Genomic DNA, 19,007 nt, shown 5'->3' on the forward strand with positions numbered 1-19,007 from the left:
GATGCTGATTAGAGGGCAGCTACCAAAGAAGCCAGTCAGGACACTCTGCTCTTGGACAGCTGGATGGTCACCCAAAAGAACAGTTTCAGCTGTTGATGCATTCTCTGGAAGAGCTTTGCTGTTGAACCCGGCATATTTGTGGCAGGCTGTCTTGCATAGTGCCTTTTGTTATCACCTCTTTGTTGGGCCAGGTCTGTGCCATTTCCTTAACAGCATTTCTCATTCCCATGTTAAGTTTGTAATGTGATGAGTTAGTGATGAGGGTCCCACTGGACCCCATGAGAAAACTTGGAACTTCTCCACAGACCAGAGAGACAAAATGGAATTTGGGATTGCTTGGTCTCAACCTCAGTTTATGTGGGATTGCGTGCTTTGCAAGGCTCTTAGGATTAGGGAGGGAAGTGAGTGGTTCTTTATAGGGATTCCGTAAGAGATGAACACCGGTGTCCAAGTCCATTTTGTGATTGACCAAGACATTCAGGTCTTGGGTGACATCTGTGTCAAGTGCAACATCCTACATCAGTGTCCTCTGACTCAGGAACAGGGAAAGTGATAAGTGAGAGGTGGTTGGTGGTAACAAGTAAGAAGATGATTCAGATGCCTAAGTACTAGATGATAATAGATTTCCAGAATTAAAATCTTCAGAAATTTTATTCAATCTAAATGTACAAATATAATAGAGCAATTAATCTCATCTATCCAGAGGATGAACTGAATTGCAGGTAATAAAAAAGATTTTGTTTATTCATTGAGATAAGAAAAAATGCTTATGATGTAATCTAACAATAATTTACTTGAGATTTGATGATAATCCTTAATTTAATGGAAATCATTTTTCTAAGGATTTTATAGTGTATTTGGAAAAATGTTTTCATATTTTCTTATTTCTTAAATGGAAAGGATAGTTAGCAATTCACATTTATAAGCAATTTATGAGGCAGGCACATAGTAGGTTATGTGTGTGTATATATGTACACACACACATGGTTTTCATTTAATAGAGAAGAAACTGGGATTATATTAGATATTACTAGACAAGTCTAGATAGCTCAGTTATCTCTTAGTATCCAGGAAGTTTCTTCTGCTATAATAGGATTTTTCTAGAACATGTAGACATTCTGCTTTAATTGCACTGATTTTCTTACTTTTTTCTACCTGTATCACAGGCTTCCAGCCTACTTGATTGTTTTATTTTCCCCTTCTTTGCAGTGTATGCTTCATAGCCTCTTTTGTCCTCTTGGAAATATTTTCTTCAATTTCACAAGTAATACATGGGCTTTTGGTTTTAGGGGTTCGTGACATTCCGGGATGTGGCCATTGACTTCTCTCAGGAGGAGTGGGAGTGCCTGGACCCTGCTCAGAGAGACTTATACGTGGATGTGATGTTGGAGAACTATAGTAACTTGGTGTCACTGGGTAAGGTCACCTGCCTGAAATAATTTAGAATCTCCTCTTTGCAACATCAGCTTTCTCTTCTGCAAATTATAGGGCTGTCTTTGAAGAAACCAGGTGAATTTCTTCTCCCTATTTCCAAAAGAAGGTTTTCATATTTGTTGGGTTAGAAATGGGTTCTTAAAGCATCTTGATCTTCCTCATCCCTCAGTGAGCTTTGAACCTTCCTTAGGCCCTTCTTGCAATTGCTTCTGTTTTTTATGACCCAGGGGCTGGGTTGGCAGTATAGGACATTTATTTCATAACCACTGTCAGAGAAACCAGGTTTCATACTGTTTAACTTCACACTTTCTATAGATGTGTGTCCTTGCTGCTCAAAGTGTGATTCTTTTGTTTGAGGAACCATAAGAAAGCCAGAGCAGAGTTAGTGAAGGAGAGAGTGCCAAGAAATTAGTGAAGGAGATTGGCAGGGCTCAGATGATAACATTTTTGTTTTGGGGACAAATATAGATTGTTTTGGGGAGGATTATGGACTGTTTTCTCAATGATTAGAAGCCATGATTTGGTCCATATGTTGTGGATTTTTAATTTTTTTAAATAAAAAATTTTTTTTGTTCTAACTTTTTATTGTGAAGTATTACACAAATAGTTAACCTCAACTGCTTTTGGGGTTTGTTGGTAATGCAGTATTCAGGTCCTGACCCAGACCTGCTCAACAAAGTCTGCATTTCCACAAGATCCCTCAATGGTCCTTATGCACATCAAAGTGACAAGCATTGTTCTTTGCTATTTTTTGATCCACATGCAGGGAGAACTAGAAACAAGAGTCCTGATACATTCTGACTTTCAAAAGAGCCCCTACACTAGGTATCAGGGTGGGTTAAATGAACAGAATTAATTTAATACTAAAGTGAACACATTCCTTTACTTAAAACAGATTTGAAGTTGAACGTTATAATCTGTGAACTTTGTATTTAATATTGAGTTAAATCTAGAAAAAAGTCTCATGAACTTTTGTTTTTTCCTTTTACTAAAATAACAACAGTAATGACAGTAATCTTAATAATTAGCACTGTGCATACTGTATAACAGGCTCTGTTCTAAGCAGTGCCAATACATTTACTTATTTAACCTTCACAACATCCGCAGAAGGCCAGGAGGTAGGTACCACGTTTATCCCATTTTATAGATGAGAATATGGAGACACGTACAGTTTAAATGACTTCCTAAGGTCACACAACCAGTGGGAGGCAGTGGAATTGAACATCAGAAGTCTAGCTCCAGGGTCAGTGTTCGCAACCACTGTGTTTTATTTGCTCTAAGGAAATGGAGCCTGAACGAGTATAAAACAAGATCATTTTCCTACCTAGGTCAACTCATGTTCTTCATTCCCATCATTCTTCTCTTCTCTGAAGTCTTGATCAATATTATTTTTAGTTTTATTTTGTTGTAAATTTAACTAAATGTTTTAAGCTTATAATTAAAAAAAAATGTCTACACCATTTGGCACTGAAATTTCTTTTTTTGCAAGCAGACACTCTATTTCTAAGCCAGATGTAGTGATATTATTGGAGCAAGGGAAGAGCCCCAGATGGTTGTGAGGGAAAGGACAAGAAGGAATCCACAAGAAGGAAGACAAGGCAAAGGCAGGGTGACCATCATTGCAGGGAACAGCCTCACTGGTCACAGAGGAGGAGAAAGAGGGATAGCTGGGATGGTGTGGGGAAAGCTCGCTTTGCAGTACAAAGGCCTGTGGAGTGAAGGCCTTAGACCTGAAAGGAAATAGAGATCTCAGTTTGAACTACCAAAGGAACTTCATCTTGATCCATTTGCCTCTCTTTCTTCTCATATTTCCTGTCCTATTTCAGTGAAGAGAGTGTTCTTTTTTTTTCCAGTACAATGGTTTTACCTATATGTTCGATTCAACTACTTTCCAGTTTGTGTGTGTGTGTGAATATATTCATTCATTCATAAATTCTGCAAATATTGTTTTGAGTGCCTACTCTTACCTAGGCATTGAGCTGGGCGCTATCACTACAAACGTGAACAAGATTGATAACTTGCCCATTTTCATGTATTTTACCTTGTAGTAGGTGAGAAACATAGAGTGATAAGTAGATAAATAATATCATGTAATGAACTGTGTTCTTCAGGAAAGGTAAACAATATCAGGGAATAGAAGATGATGGGGATTGACAGGGCTAATTTAGATAAGATGGTCAAGAAAAGCTTTCTTGAACAAAGACATGGAACCTGGGATCAAGCTATGTAAAATCTGGGGGCGGAGTAGATCAACCACAGTGAACAGCAAATGCAAAGGCCCTGTAGTTGGAAAGGAGCATAATTAGAACTTTATATGAAGGCCAAAGAAAAGTTAGTAAAGGAGTGTGTACTAAGAAATTAGGTCAGGGAGAGTCTTAATCTGTTTTCTGTCTCTTATAACAGAATACCTGAAACTGGGTAATTTATAAAGAAATGGAATTTATTTCTTACAGTTTTGGAGACTGGGAAGTCCAAGGGCATGGCTCAGCATCTGCGAGGGCCTTCTTGTGGGGGGACTCTTTGCAGAGTCCTAAGGTGAGACGTGGTGAGAGGGCTGAGCAGCAGTGTGTTTCCTCTCCTGGTAAAGCCACTGGTCTACTCATATGATAATCCATTAATTAATTAATCCATTAACCCATGAATTGATTAGTCCATAGGATCCTCATTATCCAGTCACCTCTTAAGAGTCCTAACTTTCAAATACCATAGTCAGATTACCCTCTAATACTGTTAACAATGGGGTAAGTTTCAACATGAGCTTTGGAGGGGACAACATTCAAACCATAGCAGAGAGATAGATGAGGGCCAGATAATATAGTTTTGCTGTTGTGTATTTTGGTATGTTTAGTGTCTTTCAATCTGAAATAGTTCCTATGTTTTTCATTGACTTGCATGTCCATGATGCTTTTGAAGATAACAGGCCAGTTATTTTGTATGGTGTTTCTCCATTTAGGTTTGCGTGCTCTTTCCTCATGATTAGATTTAGATTTTGGATCTTTGGCAGGAATTTCAAGAATTGATGCTGTGTTCTCCTTGCATTCTGTCAGGTAGTGTGAATGATTTGTCATTACTGGCGTTGCTCACTTTGGGCACTTATTATGGTGGTGTCTACAGGCTTCCACCAAGTAAAGTTAATCTCTTTTCCTTTAATAAGTATTTTATGAGGAGGGACTTTGAGGCTATTAAATATGTGTTCCTCTTCAAAGTTTCAGTTTATTCATATACTGGATTTCTAGTCAATGAGCTGTAATCTGTTCTTCCCATTATTTATTTTGAAGCTCAAAATATTAGAGCTTGTGCCAGATTTGGCCAGTGAGAACCCTTGCATGATGGCTTCTGTGTTCTTTTCGTACTACTTCATCACTCTTTGAGCACCTCCTTATTTTAAGACACACTAAGGTGTCTAGGCTAAACTTGTCTCTGTACTCCACCGCTAAAGTCAGCCCTTTTTTCAAGGTGTCTGGTTACTCTAACATAGGGATAGTTACTGTTTTATTTATTTGCTTTTTAAATCATGTAGGGGAGAAAAGGGAGTTACAAACCAAAAGTACAATACTGACTTTTGCATTTACCTATGCAGTTACCTTTACCAGTATTCTTTATTCTTATGGCTTTGAGTTACTGTCTAGTGTCCTTTCACTTCAACTGGAAGGATTCCCTCTATCATTTCTTATAGGGCAGGTCTACTGGTAATGACCTGCCTTAGCTTTTATTTATCTAGAAATGTTTTAATTTCACCTTCATTCCTAAAGGAAAGTTTTGCTGGATAGAATTCTTGGTTGACAGGATCTTTCTTTCAGGACTTTAAATATACCATCCTTCTGTCCTCCATGGTTTCTGTTGAGAAGTTAGTTGTTAATCTTGTTGAGAATCCTCGTACGTGATAGGTCGCTTCTCTCATTACTTTCAGAATTCTCTTTTTATCTTTGGGTTTCCATAATTTGACTGTAATATGTGTTGGGGTGGATCTCTTTGGGTTTGTCCTATTTGAGGTCATCAAACTTCTTGGATGTGTGTATTCATGTCTTTCGTAAGATTTTGGGAGGTTTCAGACATTATTTCTTCAAATATTTTTTCTGCCCCTTTCTTTTTGTCTTTTTTTTTCTGGGACTCCTACTATGTGTATACTGGCATGCTTGATGCTATCCCATAGGTCCCTCACACTCTGTTCATTTTTCATCATTCCTTTTTCTTTTCAGTGTTCAGATGCAACAATTTTAAATAACCTGTTTGAAATTTGCCGATTCTTTCTTCTGCTGAATCCTCTACTGAATTTTTCATTGCAGTTATTTTACTTTTCAGCTTCAGAATTTCTGTATGGTTCCTTTTTATAATTTCTCTCTTTTTATTGATATTCTCACTTTGTTCATACATTGTTTTCTTGATTTCCCTTAGTTCTTGATCCATAGTTTCCTTTAGCTCATTGAGCATATTTGAGACAGTTGATTTAATGTCTGTACTTTCTCAAGGATGGTTACTGTAAGATTTTTTTCTTGTGAATGGGACATACTTTCCTGTTTCTTTAGTTTGTAATTTTTTGTTGAGAATTGGACATTCTGAGTATTATAATGTGGTACCTCTGGAAGTCTGATTCCCCCACTCATCAGACGTTGCTGATTTCTACTTGTTGAGGGCTGGAGATGTCTCACTTTTTGAAACTACTTTGCAAATTTTGTATTCCTTGTTGTGTTTGGTCACTATAGTTTCTATTCAATTATCTCTGTATTCAGCTAGTACCTGACAAAGATTTAAGGGGAAGGAAAGGAAAAGATGCACTGGCCTTTTAAATTTTCCAATAGATGCTGCTGGAGAAAGCTGCTGTGGCTGATGGGGCTGAAATCAAGGCAAGCATCTGTACTGGTCCCTCAGGGCAACACAGGACCCACCAAAATGCACAATTCTGAATTTTTGGAAGGCAAGGTTATACTGCCTACCCTGGCACCAGCCAGCTCCTCAACAAATACTGGCCACTCTCCACACAGCTGTGGTAGGTCTGAGGAGTGGGGTATGGTGGTTTGTTAGTACACACCATTCCAGGCACATAGGCCACTCGTCCCACAGCTATGGCTGTGCTAAGAAATGGAGGATGGTGGCTATTTACACAAGCCATTCTCCTACCTAAGAACAGCAGCCTCTTTCTTTATCCAAACTCCCCTAGCTGTTATATAAGTATCCAATCAGGTTCCCGAGTTCTTAATTTGTTGATGCCAGTCTCTCTTTCTAGCTCAGTGGTTGGAGGGACCAACCCCTAGAACTTCCTATTACAACATTTTGCATGACATCATTCTACGTATTCATTTGATATAACTGATATGGTTGGGTTTCAGTCTATCCTTTTGTTATTTATTTTTTTTATTTGTTTCACTAGTTCTTTGTTCTTTTGTTTCTACCTTCTTGGATTAATCAACTATTTGTCAGTATTCCATTTTATCTCTTCTATTATGTTTTGGCTGTGGTTTGCTGTATCGTTAGTGTTTATTTTGGGGATTACAATATGCATCTTTAATTTATCACAGTCTACTTAAAATTAATATCATTTCACTTTGTCGTATACTGTAGCCTGAAGAGCTTCATTTAGCATTTCTTGTAGGGCTGCTAGTAACTGATTCTCTCATCTTTAATTTTTATGTCACCTTCTTTTTTTTTTTTTGGTGGCTGGCCAGCACAGGGATCTGAACCCTTGACTTTGGTGCTAATGTTACCTTCATTTTTGAAGGATATTTCCGTTGGTTATGAATTTCCAAATTAATATTTTTTCCCTTAGTTGGCTTTAAAAATGTTCCATTATCTTATGAACTCTTTTGTGTATAATGATTAGACAGATTATAGTTCTTATTGTTCATTTTATATATACTTTATTCTCTGTTTTTAACTTTTTCTCTTTATTTTTGATCTGTAACAGTGTGACTGTAAAAAGTTCTTGGATATTGTTTTCTTTAAATTTATTATGCTTGAGTTTCTCTTCCCTTCATTGATCAGTAGGTTGATGTTTTTCACCAAATTTGGAGAAATTTCAGCCATCATATCTTCAAATATTTGTTAGGAAAAACACACACCAAAGTGTTTTTTCTATACTCTTACTCAGCAATAATTAGCAACACAGATGACTGACTTCTGACTTTTATGGCCAGATTTGTGGAGATTTCTCCCCACTAGCATCCAAGACATTTTCCAGTGGATACCAGTTGTTTGTCCTCTAATTCAATTCAATTCTGGCACTATCTACCTGGAGATAGCATCAGATTGCACAGGTTGAGGGCTCGGTCCCCAAGACTGCCCCCCACTTCAGATGCCAGTCACATGTCCAGGCCTCTGGAACTTCTGACTAACCAGCCATAAATCAGGTTTCCACAAACCCCTCCTTGGGGTTGATTAGTTTGCTTGAGAGGCTTGCAGAACTCAGGGAAACACATACTTACATGTACTAGTTTATTATAAAGAGTATTACAAAGGATACACATGAGGAGATACATAGGGCAATGTATGGGAGAAGGGGCATGGAGCTTTCATGCCCTCCTTAGGTGCACCACCCTCCAGGAACTTCCACCTGTTCAGCTATTTGGAAGCTCCCTAATGCTGTGCTCTTTTTATGGGAGCTTCATTACATATGCATGATCAAGCATAGATGACCATGTAGAAATGTGATTGGACAAAAAGGGCGTGATGTAACTAACAAACTGGGTGGGGAAACCCTGTTTGTTCAGGTTCTTCTTGGCCTCTCTGTGCAGCATTCCCTCCTCTCGTGTATGGGGTAGGGCCCCTCCTGAAATGGGGTCTTATGAACTACAATCAGCTAAGGTAGGTCAGAGAATTTCCTGCTTCAGGGAGAAAAAAGGAGCAGGTGAATGGTGAGCAGAAGGTCAGAGAATAGTATGAGCCAGGAAACAAGGACGAAAACCAATATATAGATATCATAATATCACATATTCTTTTCTGCTTCTTTATCTGCTACTTCTAAGACTCCAGTTACATATATGATTGTACTTCAGAAAGTTCATGGGAATATTCATGTTGTCTAATTTTATTTTTCCACAATTTTTTTGAAGTACCCTCGTATTTTAGATCACTTGATATTGTGCCACAGATCACTGAGGTGTTATCCATCTTTTTTCCCCAATCTTTTTTTTCCTTTGTGCTTCAGTTTGGTTATATCTATTAACTGCCTTCAAGTCACTGATTTTTTTCTTTGATAGTGTGCAGTTGTTAACCCATCCATTGAAGGTGTCATTCCAGATGCTACATTTTTGTTTGTTTATTTATTTTTGGTGGCTGGGTGGTATGGGGATCCTAACCCTTTACCTCAGTGTTATCAGCATGGTGTTCTACCGAGTGAGCTAACTGGCCAGCCTCAGATACTACATTTTTTAGTCCTAGAATTTACATTTGGTTTTGTGTGTCTGCTTTTATTGATTATATTTTCTCTTAATTATGTGTCAAATTTTCCTTCTTCTTTACTAGTCTTGTAAGTTTTTATTGTATACTAGACATTGTAGATGCTATGTTGTAGTGACTTGAGAATTTTATCTTTCTAACAATTATTGGGAATTGTTCTGGCATGTCACCTCTTTTCCCCTGGGTGATGGAGATGCAAAGGATTACTCAGAGTGCATTTCTTCTGAGCAGTGAGAAGCCCCAAAGGGGTTAATTTTCCAGGAACCCTCAAGAGAGAGGCATTCCTCCTTGGAAAAATAACACCTGACTGGGGACTTCTCCCAGTATTTATTTCCCAGAGCAGGAGGTTACAGAAAAGGAACATAATGGTTACAAAAAGAACAGTAAGATAATTGCCATGGCAACACTCATTAATTTGTAAAAAGTTAAGTCCAACAAAAGCTTGTTCTTAGCAAACACTTTTCTTTTCCTACAGCAATTTCGTCAGTATATTTACATAACAGTCAAGTAACTTTCTTAACATATCAATTGGTAGGTTAACCTGCACCAGGGACATCTGTCCTTGAGCCAGCAATTTTGCTGTTACAATTCTTTATCTACAACAGAGACTTTAGCCTGGGGAAATTTTTCTGTCTTTTGCAAGCTTAACATTTTTGTATGTAATTTTAAAAAGTTAGGCTAAACCTGAAAGTATAGGGCTTTGGAGGCTAGGCCCTGCAAAATACGTTTGCTTTATTAATGTTAGTGCTCTCCACATTGGCAGGCAGTTAAATTACTAGCAGATCACAACGTTCTTTTGAAGGATTGACTTTTGAAGGCTAGTGTATTTTAGTTTTGCTTTTAGTCACGTATTCTAGGGAGGGCAATGATTTTCAAAGTGTGGTCTGAAGACTCCTAGGAGTCACCAGGAACCTTTCAGTGTTTCCATAGTTCAAAACTATTCTCATAATAATACTAAGATGTTATTTGCCTTTTTCACTATGGTGCCATTTGCCCTGATGGTGCAGAAGCAATGGTGGGTAAATCTCTGTGCTTTAGCATGAATAAAGGCAGAGGCACCAAATAGTACTTGTAGTTATTGTATTTACTGACACACACAAGAAAAATACATTAAGAAAAATCCCAGTTTCACTTAAAAACATCTTGAAGAAGTAGTAAAAAATATTCATTTTGTTAAATGTTGACCCTTGAGTATACATTTAAAAAATATTCTATGTGACAAAATGGGAAATTAAGCTCTTCTATTCTATACCAAAGTGTGATGGTTGCTTTGAAGAAAACCACTTGTACAGTTGTTTAAATTGTGAGTTAAACTAGTTGCTTTATTCATGTATCATCATTTTTTTTTCTTTAAAGACTGACAAACAAACTATGGTTATTGAGATTTGGGTAACAGGAAGACTTTTTCTTACAAGTGAGCCTGTCACTTCAAGAACAACTAACAGTGTTTGTTGCCAATGACAGAATTCAATTTTTAATATAACAGTTAAAATTTTGTAAAACTTTTATTCATCGTTTTGAGCTTTACAGCTTCCTAATACATAACGATTTTTCAGATGAGATAGATGGTATATTAACAAATGTTACTTTAAAAATGTTTTATAATAAGATATATCAGCATTTTGAAGATCTTCATAACTCATTGAATCTATATTTTTGAAATGACCAGTCCGTGATGCTACAAAATTATGTATTGGTAAAAGACCATTCAAAGTGCATGTGACTTTAATTGAACATAAAGTTCATGGCTATGATTTCATATTCTACATTACAACTAACATTTAAGACACTACCACTTCCTAAGTTTTAATGTAGAATCAAAGAATAATATCCACAGTTCTCTGACTGGATGAGTAGAATATTCTGCCATTTTTTCCAATCACATCTCTGTTAGAGGCTGGATTTTCTTCATATAAGAGCTTCAACCAAAATAACACATTGCCACAGATTGGATGCAAAAGCACCTATGAGAATTCAGGTATATTCTGTTCAGCAAGACATTAAAAAGGTTTGCAGAAATATAAAACAATACATCTCATTAATTTTTTTGTTTTGGAAAATGTTTTCATAAAATGTTATTTATGTTAACATCTAATGATTTATTATTATTTTTAAATGAATGAAAATTACTAAAATTTCATTTAAATTTTTAAAAATTATATTTTATCAATATACAATGTAGTTGATTTTCATGTCCCTTTACTGATTCCTCCCTTCCCCTTCCCTCTTCCCCCTCCCACCCATCAACATCATATCTGTTCACTTGTCTTAACAAGTTCAAGGAATCGTGATTGTTGTGTCTTCTTCCCCACCCCTCCCGTTTGTGTATTTATTTATTTATTTTTAGCCCCCACAAATAAGTGAGAATGTGGTTTCTCTTTCTGTGCCTGACTTATTTCACTTAATATAATTTCTTCTAAGTCTATTCATGTTGCTGTGAATGTAGTATTTCATTCTTTTTTATAGCAGAGTAGGATTCCATTGTGTAGATATACCACATTTTCCATATCCACTAGTCTGATGATGGACATTTAGTAGGCCATAGTCTGAGGCTGGTCCCTACTCTTGGCTATTGTAAATAGCACTATTTACAATAACACTGGAGTACAGGTATCCCTTTGACATGAGGATTTCCATTCCTTTGGGTATATTCCCAGCAGTGGGATAGCTGAGTCATATGGTAGATCTATCTGTAATTGTTTGAGGAATCTCCAAACCATTTTCCATAAAGGCTGCACCATTTTGCAGTCCCACCAACAGTGTAGGAGGGTTCCTTTTTCTTTGCAACCTCACCAGCATTTATCATTCTCAGTCTTTTGGATATAAGCCATCCTAACTGGAGTGAGATGGTATCTCAGTGTGGTTTTGATTTGCATTTCCCAAATGCTGAGTGATGTTGAGCATTTTTTCATGTGTCTGTTGGCCATTTGTATATCTTCCTTTGAGAAATGCCTATTCAGCTCCTTTGCCCATTTTTAAATTGGGTTACTTGTTTTCTTGCTCTAAAGTTGTTTGAGTTCCTTGTATATTCTGGATATTAATCCTTTGATACATGTATATTTTGCAAATATTTTCTCCCACTCTGTTGGTTGTCTTTTAACTCTGTTAATTGTTTCTTTTGCTGTGCAGAAGCTTTTTAATTTGATATAATCCCATTTGTTTATTTTTCCTTTGGTTGTCTGTGCTTTTGGGGTCATATCCTTGAGGTCTGTACCCAATCCTACTTCCTGCAGTGTTTCCCCTGTGTTTTCTTTAAGGAGTTTTATTGTTCCAGGGTGTATATTTAGTTCTTTTATCCATTTTGAGTTGATTTTAGTATATGGTGAGAGGTATGGGTCTAGTTTCATTCTCCTGCATATGGATATCCAGTTTTACCAGCACCATTTGCTGAAGAGGCAGTCTCTTCCCCAGTGTGTAGACTTGGTACCTTTGTCAGGATCACATGGCTGTAGGTGTATGGGTTGATTTCTGGATTCTCTATTCTATTCCATTGATCAGTGTGTCTGTTTTTATGCCAGTACCATGCTGTTTTGGTTATTATAGCTTTGTAGTATAGTTTAAAGCCAGGTAGTGTTATGCCTCCAGCTTTATTTTTTTGCTCAGAATTGCTTTGGCTATTTGTGGTCTTTTGTTATTCCACATAAATGTTAGGGTAGTTTTTTCCATTTCTGAGAAAAATATCATTGGAATTTTGATGGGGATTACATTGAATTTGTAGATCACTTTGGGTAGTATGGACATTTTCACAATGTTAATTCTTCCTATCCAAGAGCGTGGTATATCTTTCCATCTCTTGTGTCCTCTTTAATTTCTCTCAACAGTGGTTTGTATTTCTCATTGCAGAGTTTTTTCATATCCTTGGTTAACTCTATTCCTAAGTTGTTTTGTTTTTGTTTTGGTGGCTATTGTAAATGGGCTAGCTTTCTTGATTTCTTTTTCTGTGTTCACTGTTGGAGTATAGAAATGCTACTGATTTTTGTGTGTTGATTTTGTATCTTGCAACTTTGCTGAAATCATTTATCAACTCTAAGAGGTTTTTTTGTAGAGGCTTTAGGCTGTTCGATATATAGGATCATGTCATCTGCAAAGAGAGACAGTTTGATTTCATCTTTTCCAATCTGGATGCCCTTTTTTCCTTCTCTTCTCTGATTGCTCTGGCTAGTACTTCCAACACTGTGTTGAATAGGAGTGGTGATTGTGGGCATCCTTGTGTAGTTCCTTTTCTTGAGGATATCATTCAGGATGATATTGGCAGTGGGCTTATCATATATGGCTTTAATTATGTCAAAATACTTTCTTTCTTTCTTTCTTTTTTTTTTTTTTTAAAGATGACCGGTAAGGGGATCTTAACCCTTGACTTGGTGTTGTCAGCACCACGCTCACCCAGTGAACCAACTGGCTATCCCTATATGGGATCCAAACCCGTGGCCCTGGTGCTATCAGCACCACACTCTCCTGAGTGAGCCACGGGCCGGCCCTGAAATACTTTCTTTCTATAACTAACTTGTAGAGGGTCTTTATCATGAACGAATGTTGAATTTTGTCTAATGCTTTTTCAGAGTCAATAGAGATAATCATATGGTCTTTGTCTTTGATTTTATTGATGTGGTGTATCACATTTATTGATTTGCATATGTTGAACCACCCTTGCATTCCTGGGATGAATCCCACTTGATCATGGTGTATAATTTTGTGTATGTGTTGCTGTATTCTGTTAGCTAGTATTTTATTGAGGATTTTTGCATCTATATTCATCAAGGATGTTGGCCTGTAGTTTTCTTTTTTTGTTGTATCTTTGGTTTTGATATCAGGGTGATATTTGCTTCATAGAATGAGTTTGGGAGAATGGCCTCTGTTTCAATCTTTTGGAGTAGTTTGTAGAGAACTGGTATCAATTCCTCTTTGAAGGTTTGCTAGAACTCTGGACTAAACCTGTCTGGTTCTGGGCTTTTCTTTGTTGGGAGCCTTCTGATAACAGCTCAATTTCTCTTATTGTTATTGGTCTGTTCAGATTTTCTACATTTTCTTTGCTCAGTTTTGGTGGTTTATGTGTCTAGAAATTTATCCATTTCCTCCAGATTTTCAAGTTTGTTGGCATATAGTTGTTTATAGTAGTCTCTAATGATTTCTTGTATTTCTGAGGAATCAGTTGTAATATCACCTTTTTCATTTCTAATTTTTGTTATTTGGGTCTTCTCTCTTCTTTTTTTAGTTAGCCTTGCTTCTGGTTTGTCAATTTTATTTAAATTTTTTAAAAAACCCAACTTTTTGATTCATTGATCTTTTGTAATATGATAAATTCAAAATATATAACCTACATAAACTAAAGCTCTTTGGGATCCTTGAATTTTTTTTTTTAATACTTAAAAAGAAGATAAACCCTGATTTATTTACCAACACTGTGAAAGCCTTAGGCAAAACAAAAATTTGAATAAGTATTTATAATGCAAGCTCTTGCATAGCAGTTCAAATTCATTAGTGATACTAAGTTGTAAAAAACTGTACTCCTTTTAGTTTATAATTGGCCACCTCAGTACTCAGTTGGACTGTCAAGTTGGTAATTTTAAATATTGTGGCTTCCTTTTGGATATATACACAATCTTTACACCAAGTATTAATTTATACAAAGCAAGAAGACATTATTAAATAAAATAGCAACAGTTAGTACAATTTAGGCCCATGGCCAATTATACGTGACTATTATTTCCACATTCACATCCATAGTATTTAATCCACCATTTAATAGCTTGACCAAAATGTTAAACAATCACTAGTAGGCAATTCACTTGAAAGCCCCTCACAACTAATTATCTGGCCCCAGATGCCAGTAATTCTGCGGTTGGAGAACCTGGTTGTAGGTGTTAGGAATCAATGGCTCTGGTTAATTTAATATATTAACCAACAATATCAGAATGGAGAACTAATTAATTTACAATGATTAATTAAATGGCTACCTTGAATTCAAAACAGGTTTCAGGCAATGAAGGAGTATTTTGATTGTCCCAAATTGACAAGAGTATTTAAGCCTAGACACAAAATCTTTCTTGAAATTAATTTCTAGACAGTTATAACCTCTTTGTATGTGAATATGAGTATATATCTTCTCAACCTGACATACATATTACTGCGATATCTTTTAATAACAAGTTACTTATATAGAATTAGCCTAGGAAGGCCACACCTATCTTTTTATTGTCAGCTTTTTGTTTTGTTTTTGTTTTTGATATACATTGGGTTGTATCAACAAAAACACTGTCACAATAGCTTTTAAATTAAATTATGGGTCATGCCAAACAAACGTAGTTATTTCTAGTTTTGTTTCTTTTGTAAGGCAAATGAGAAAAATATTTGTGTTTGCCCAGTGGTCCTGTAGGAAACCTGAAAGGTAGATTTTATGTAAGAGATGTAATCTGTTCCAAACTTTTTTATTATTTTGAGTTTGGAAAAGGCATTACCAAAAAGAGTTGTCAGAGGGGCTTTTTGGCAAGAACAGTAGATGTCTTGACTACCTAATTAATCAGAATGCTAACAAAATATTTAAAATAAACAATGAGAAAGTAATAATAATAATAATAATAGTAATAATAAAGAATTTTAGTTCTTATTGCAATAAAAAATAAAATAAAAAGAATAAAAATAGTTTATATGTATGGCAAAAAGTAACTAAAAGCATGAAAATTAGACTCAAAATTTAAAGTACACATAGAGGTGTAGCAAAATTAAGCTTTTATTTTCTGTGTGTACTGAACATAAAGAATATTACTTTAATTTCCTCATATAGTGATATAGTTTGGATATGTTTGTCCCCCCAAGGCTCATTTTGAAATCTGATCCCCAGTGTGGCAGTGTTTGGGTCATGAGGGCAGATCCCTCATGAATAGATTAATGCCCTCCCAGCTGGGTAGTGAGTGAGTTCTCATTCTATTAGGTCCCATGAGAGCTGGTTGTTAAAAGGAGCCTGGCACCTCCCCTCCCTCTCTCTCTTGCTTCCTCTCACTATGTGGTCTTCTTGCACATGCCAGCTGCCTTACCATTTTCCACCATGAGTAGAAGCAGCCTGAGGCCCACATCATATTGTTGTCTCAGAATCATGAGCAAAATAAATCTCTTTTCTGTATAAATTACCCAGTTTCAGGTATTCTGTTATAGCAACACAAAAACAGACTAATACAGAAAATTGGTACCAAGGAGTAGGGTGTTGCTATACAGATACCTGAAAATGTGGGAGTGACTTTCAAACTGGGTAAAGGACTCAGAAGAAAATAAAAAGACAAAGGAAAGTTTGGAACTTAACTTCTTAGAGATTGGTTAAATTGTTGTGACCAGAATGCTGATAGAAATGTGGATATTAAAGGCCATGCTAATGAGGACTTAGATAGAAATGAGGAACTTATTGGGAACTGGACAATAGATCACCTTTGTTACACCATAGCAAAGAACTTGGCTGCATTGTGTTCATGCCGTAGGATTCTGTGGAAGGTTGGTTTAAGAGTTATGAACTGGGATATCTGGTGGAAGACATTTCTAAGCAAAATATTGAAGGTGTTGTGTGGCTGCTTTTAATTGCATATAGCAAAATGAGAGAAGAGAGAAATTACCTAAAGATGAAATTTATAATTAAAAGGGAAGCAGAGCATTAAGATTTAGAAAATTTGCAGCAGCCTGGCCCTGTGGTAGAGAATGAGAGAGCATTTTCAGGAGAATCTAAGGGTGCAGTGGGGGGACTGATTGTTAAAGACATTAGCATGGCTATGAGGCAGCCAGATGCTAAAACCAAGACAAGGAGAGAAAGACCCTGAAGGCATTTCAGAAGTCAACAAGGGCCCTCCTCCCATAAGATGTCCAGAGGCCTAGGAGGACTGAATGTTCTGAAACCCAGGCCTGCTTCCCTGCACAGCCTTGGGACACTACTGTCTGCATCCCAGCCATTCTGGATGAAGCTGCTTTGTCTCAGTGGCCCCAAGTGTGGTTCATGCTGCACCTGTGAAGAGTGCAACACAGAAACCTTGGCAGCATCTATGTTGTGTTGAGTCTGTAGGCTGGCAGAATGCAAGAGCAGTGGAGGTGTGGCCGATTCCACCCAGGTTTCAGAGGATAGAAAGGCCTGGGGGCCCAGGCAGAGACCTGCCATACATGCAGAGCCACCACAGAGGGCATCTACTAGAGCAATTTAGAGCAGAAATGTGGGGTTGGGACCCCCACACAGAGCTCCCACCAGGGCAATGGCTAGTAGAGCCATAAGAGTGGGGCCACTGCCAGGACCCCAGAACTGTAGGGCCATTGGCAACTTGCAGTGCCCACCTGGAAAAGCTACAGGCACCAGTGCAGCCCAGTGTGTTACTCCCAGCAGAGCCATGGGGGTGGGACTGCCCAAGGCTTTCAGGGCCTGAATCCCTGACTGTGCCGTGGATGTAGGACTTTGGGTCAAAAGAGATTTGAGATTTAATGTCTGCCTTGCTGGTTTTCAGAGTGGACTGTTTCCTCCAAAGCCATTGTTTTCTTTTAGTTGTCAATCTTTTCTATCATATCATTCTTATGTTACTTTTTTCTTACGTGATAACGTGACATAGCACTTCCCATATGCATTTAAATATACCAATATTATAACATACCATTCTTAATGACTATATCATTTAAAGCTTTAGTTTTCATCTCTAAATATAATTAACAGTATTAATGTGTTATAAGAAGATGTGTGCATCATATTGTTTTTTACCATGTTAGCTGGAGCTTAGTTGAGTGAAAATACGTTTGAAAATAATCAAGAAATAAGTAAACTTAGTTGAATGTTAACTCAAAATATTTGTGCTCTCTGTTTTATGAATATTTTCTTAGGAACTTTTTATAACCAAAAATTATTTATTAACAGCTCTCAAGATCATCGTCTCTGTGTGAATTAGAGATCTTGTAATTTAAAGTGATCCTTAAATAGCAATATAATTACTCTTAATTTTTAAAATTGATAGACATTTTAAAAATTAAATAAGGTAAATCTGTAGATTCACATAATTTGTAGCATTATCTGAAGTTTCAGAATTGATGTTTTTATAAAAATCCTGGCTAATAAATTTAAATAAATGTAAAATTTAAATTTAATTGAATGTGTATTTTTGTAATTGTAAGCAGTTCTGAAAGCAATGTTAGCTTTATCTCAGGGGTTTGCAAACTATGGCCCTGGAGACCAATTCACCTGTTTTCATAAATAAAGTTATATTTGAACATAGCCACAGCCATTTGTTTATGGTTACATATTGTCCATGACTGGTTTCTTGATAAAATGGCAGAGTTGATATTTGTGACTCTATGGCCCTTTACAGAAAAAGCGTGCCAAACTCTAGCTTATCTGATGAGTATAGCAGATATAGAAAATATTCGTTTCAGAATAATTTGGCTTTCTGTGATAAAGTAAAACCAAATTTTGCCTATTCTAGGATATTTTGCTAATGTAGTTTTTACATTGTGATAAAATCAGGAAGAAGACATATTGTCATACTGGATAATATCTGAAGATTTATATTTAATAGATTATATCACTTGAATTCCCATTATATTTATATATCACCTAAACATTTAAAGTTATTTTTAAAAAATTGAAAATCTAATAGCAGTGCTTGGCTTCTTATCTTGTAATATAGTAAACAGGACTGTTACTTTAGCTGAGGGCTTAATTCTTTTTCCTTAGAACTATAGGTTTAGCAAGGATTTAAAGATTTTCTTAAAGAGCTACAACATTTAAAGCATTGGAAGTCTAATTTTTCTCTCTTATTGAAAATTGTTGAATTCTGTTTTTAAAATTTAGTCTATAAACCCATCAACACAGAGCTTTCATAGGTTTAAAAAATCTCATTCACTAAACTTCTCTTCTTTGTTCTAGAACTCTTTGGGGTTGGCATCAGGATAATAGTGAATATACGAGGGGTCTTCAAATCATCAAAAAGTTGATGGAAGGATTCATATTATCTTTTTTTTTTTTAATTTTTTCGTTAGATTTTTATTTTGTCAATATACACTGTATATGATTACTATGGCTCATCACCGACACCTCCCTAGGGTCTTCAAATCATCAAAAAGTTGATGGAAGGATTCATATTATCTTTTTTTTTTTTAATTTTTTCGTTAAATTTTTATTTTGTCAATATACACTGTATATGATTACTATGGCTCATCACCGACACCTCCCT

The 19,007-nt window shown here is 36.4% G+C and overlaps 1 protein-coding gene across 1 annotated transcript in view; it reads left to right on the forward strand.

The window, feature by feature from the left end:
* Window positions 1-19,007, forward strand: part of ZNF283 (zinc finger protein 283) — a 30,680-nt gene that overhangs the window by 3,666 nt on the left and 8,007 nt on the right. The window contains 1 exon segment of the mRNA XM_008570950.1: window positions 1,290-1,416. Coding sequence (XP_008569172.1) covers window positions 1,290-1,416 — 127 coding nt within the window.

This window comes from Galeopterus variegatus, unplaced genomic scaffold (assembly GCF_000696425.1).
Source record: "Galeopterus variegatus unplaced genomic scaffold, G_variegatus-3.0.2 Scaffold647, whole genome shotgun sequence".
Classification (NCBI taxonomy): Eukaryota; Metazoa; Chordata; class Mammalia; order Dermoptera; family Cynocephalidae; genus Galeopterus; species Galeopterus variegatus.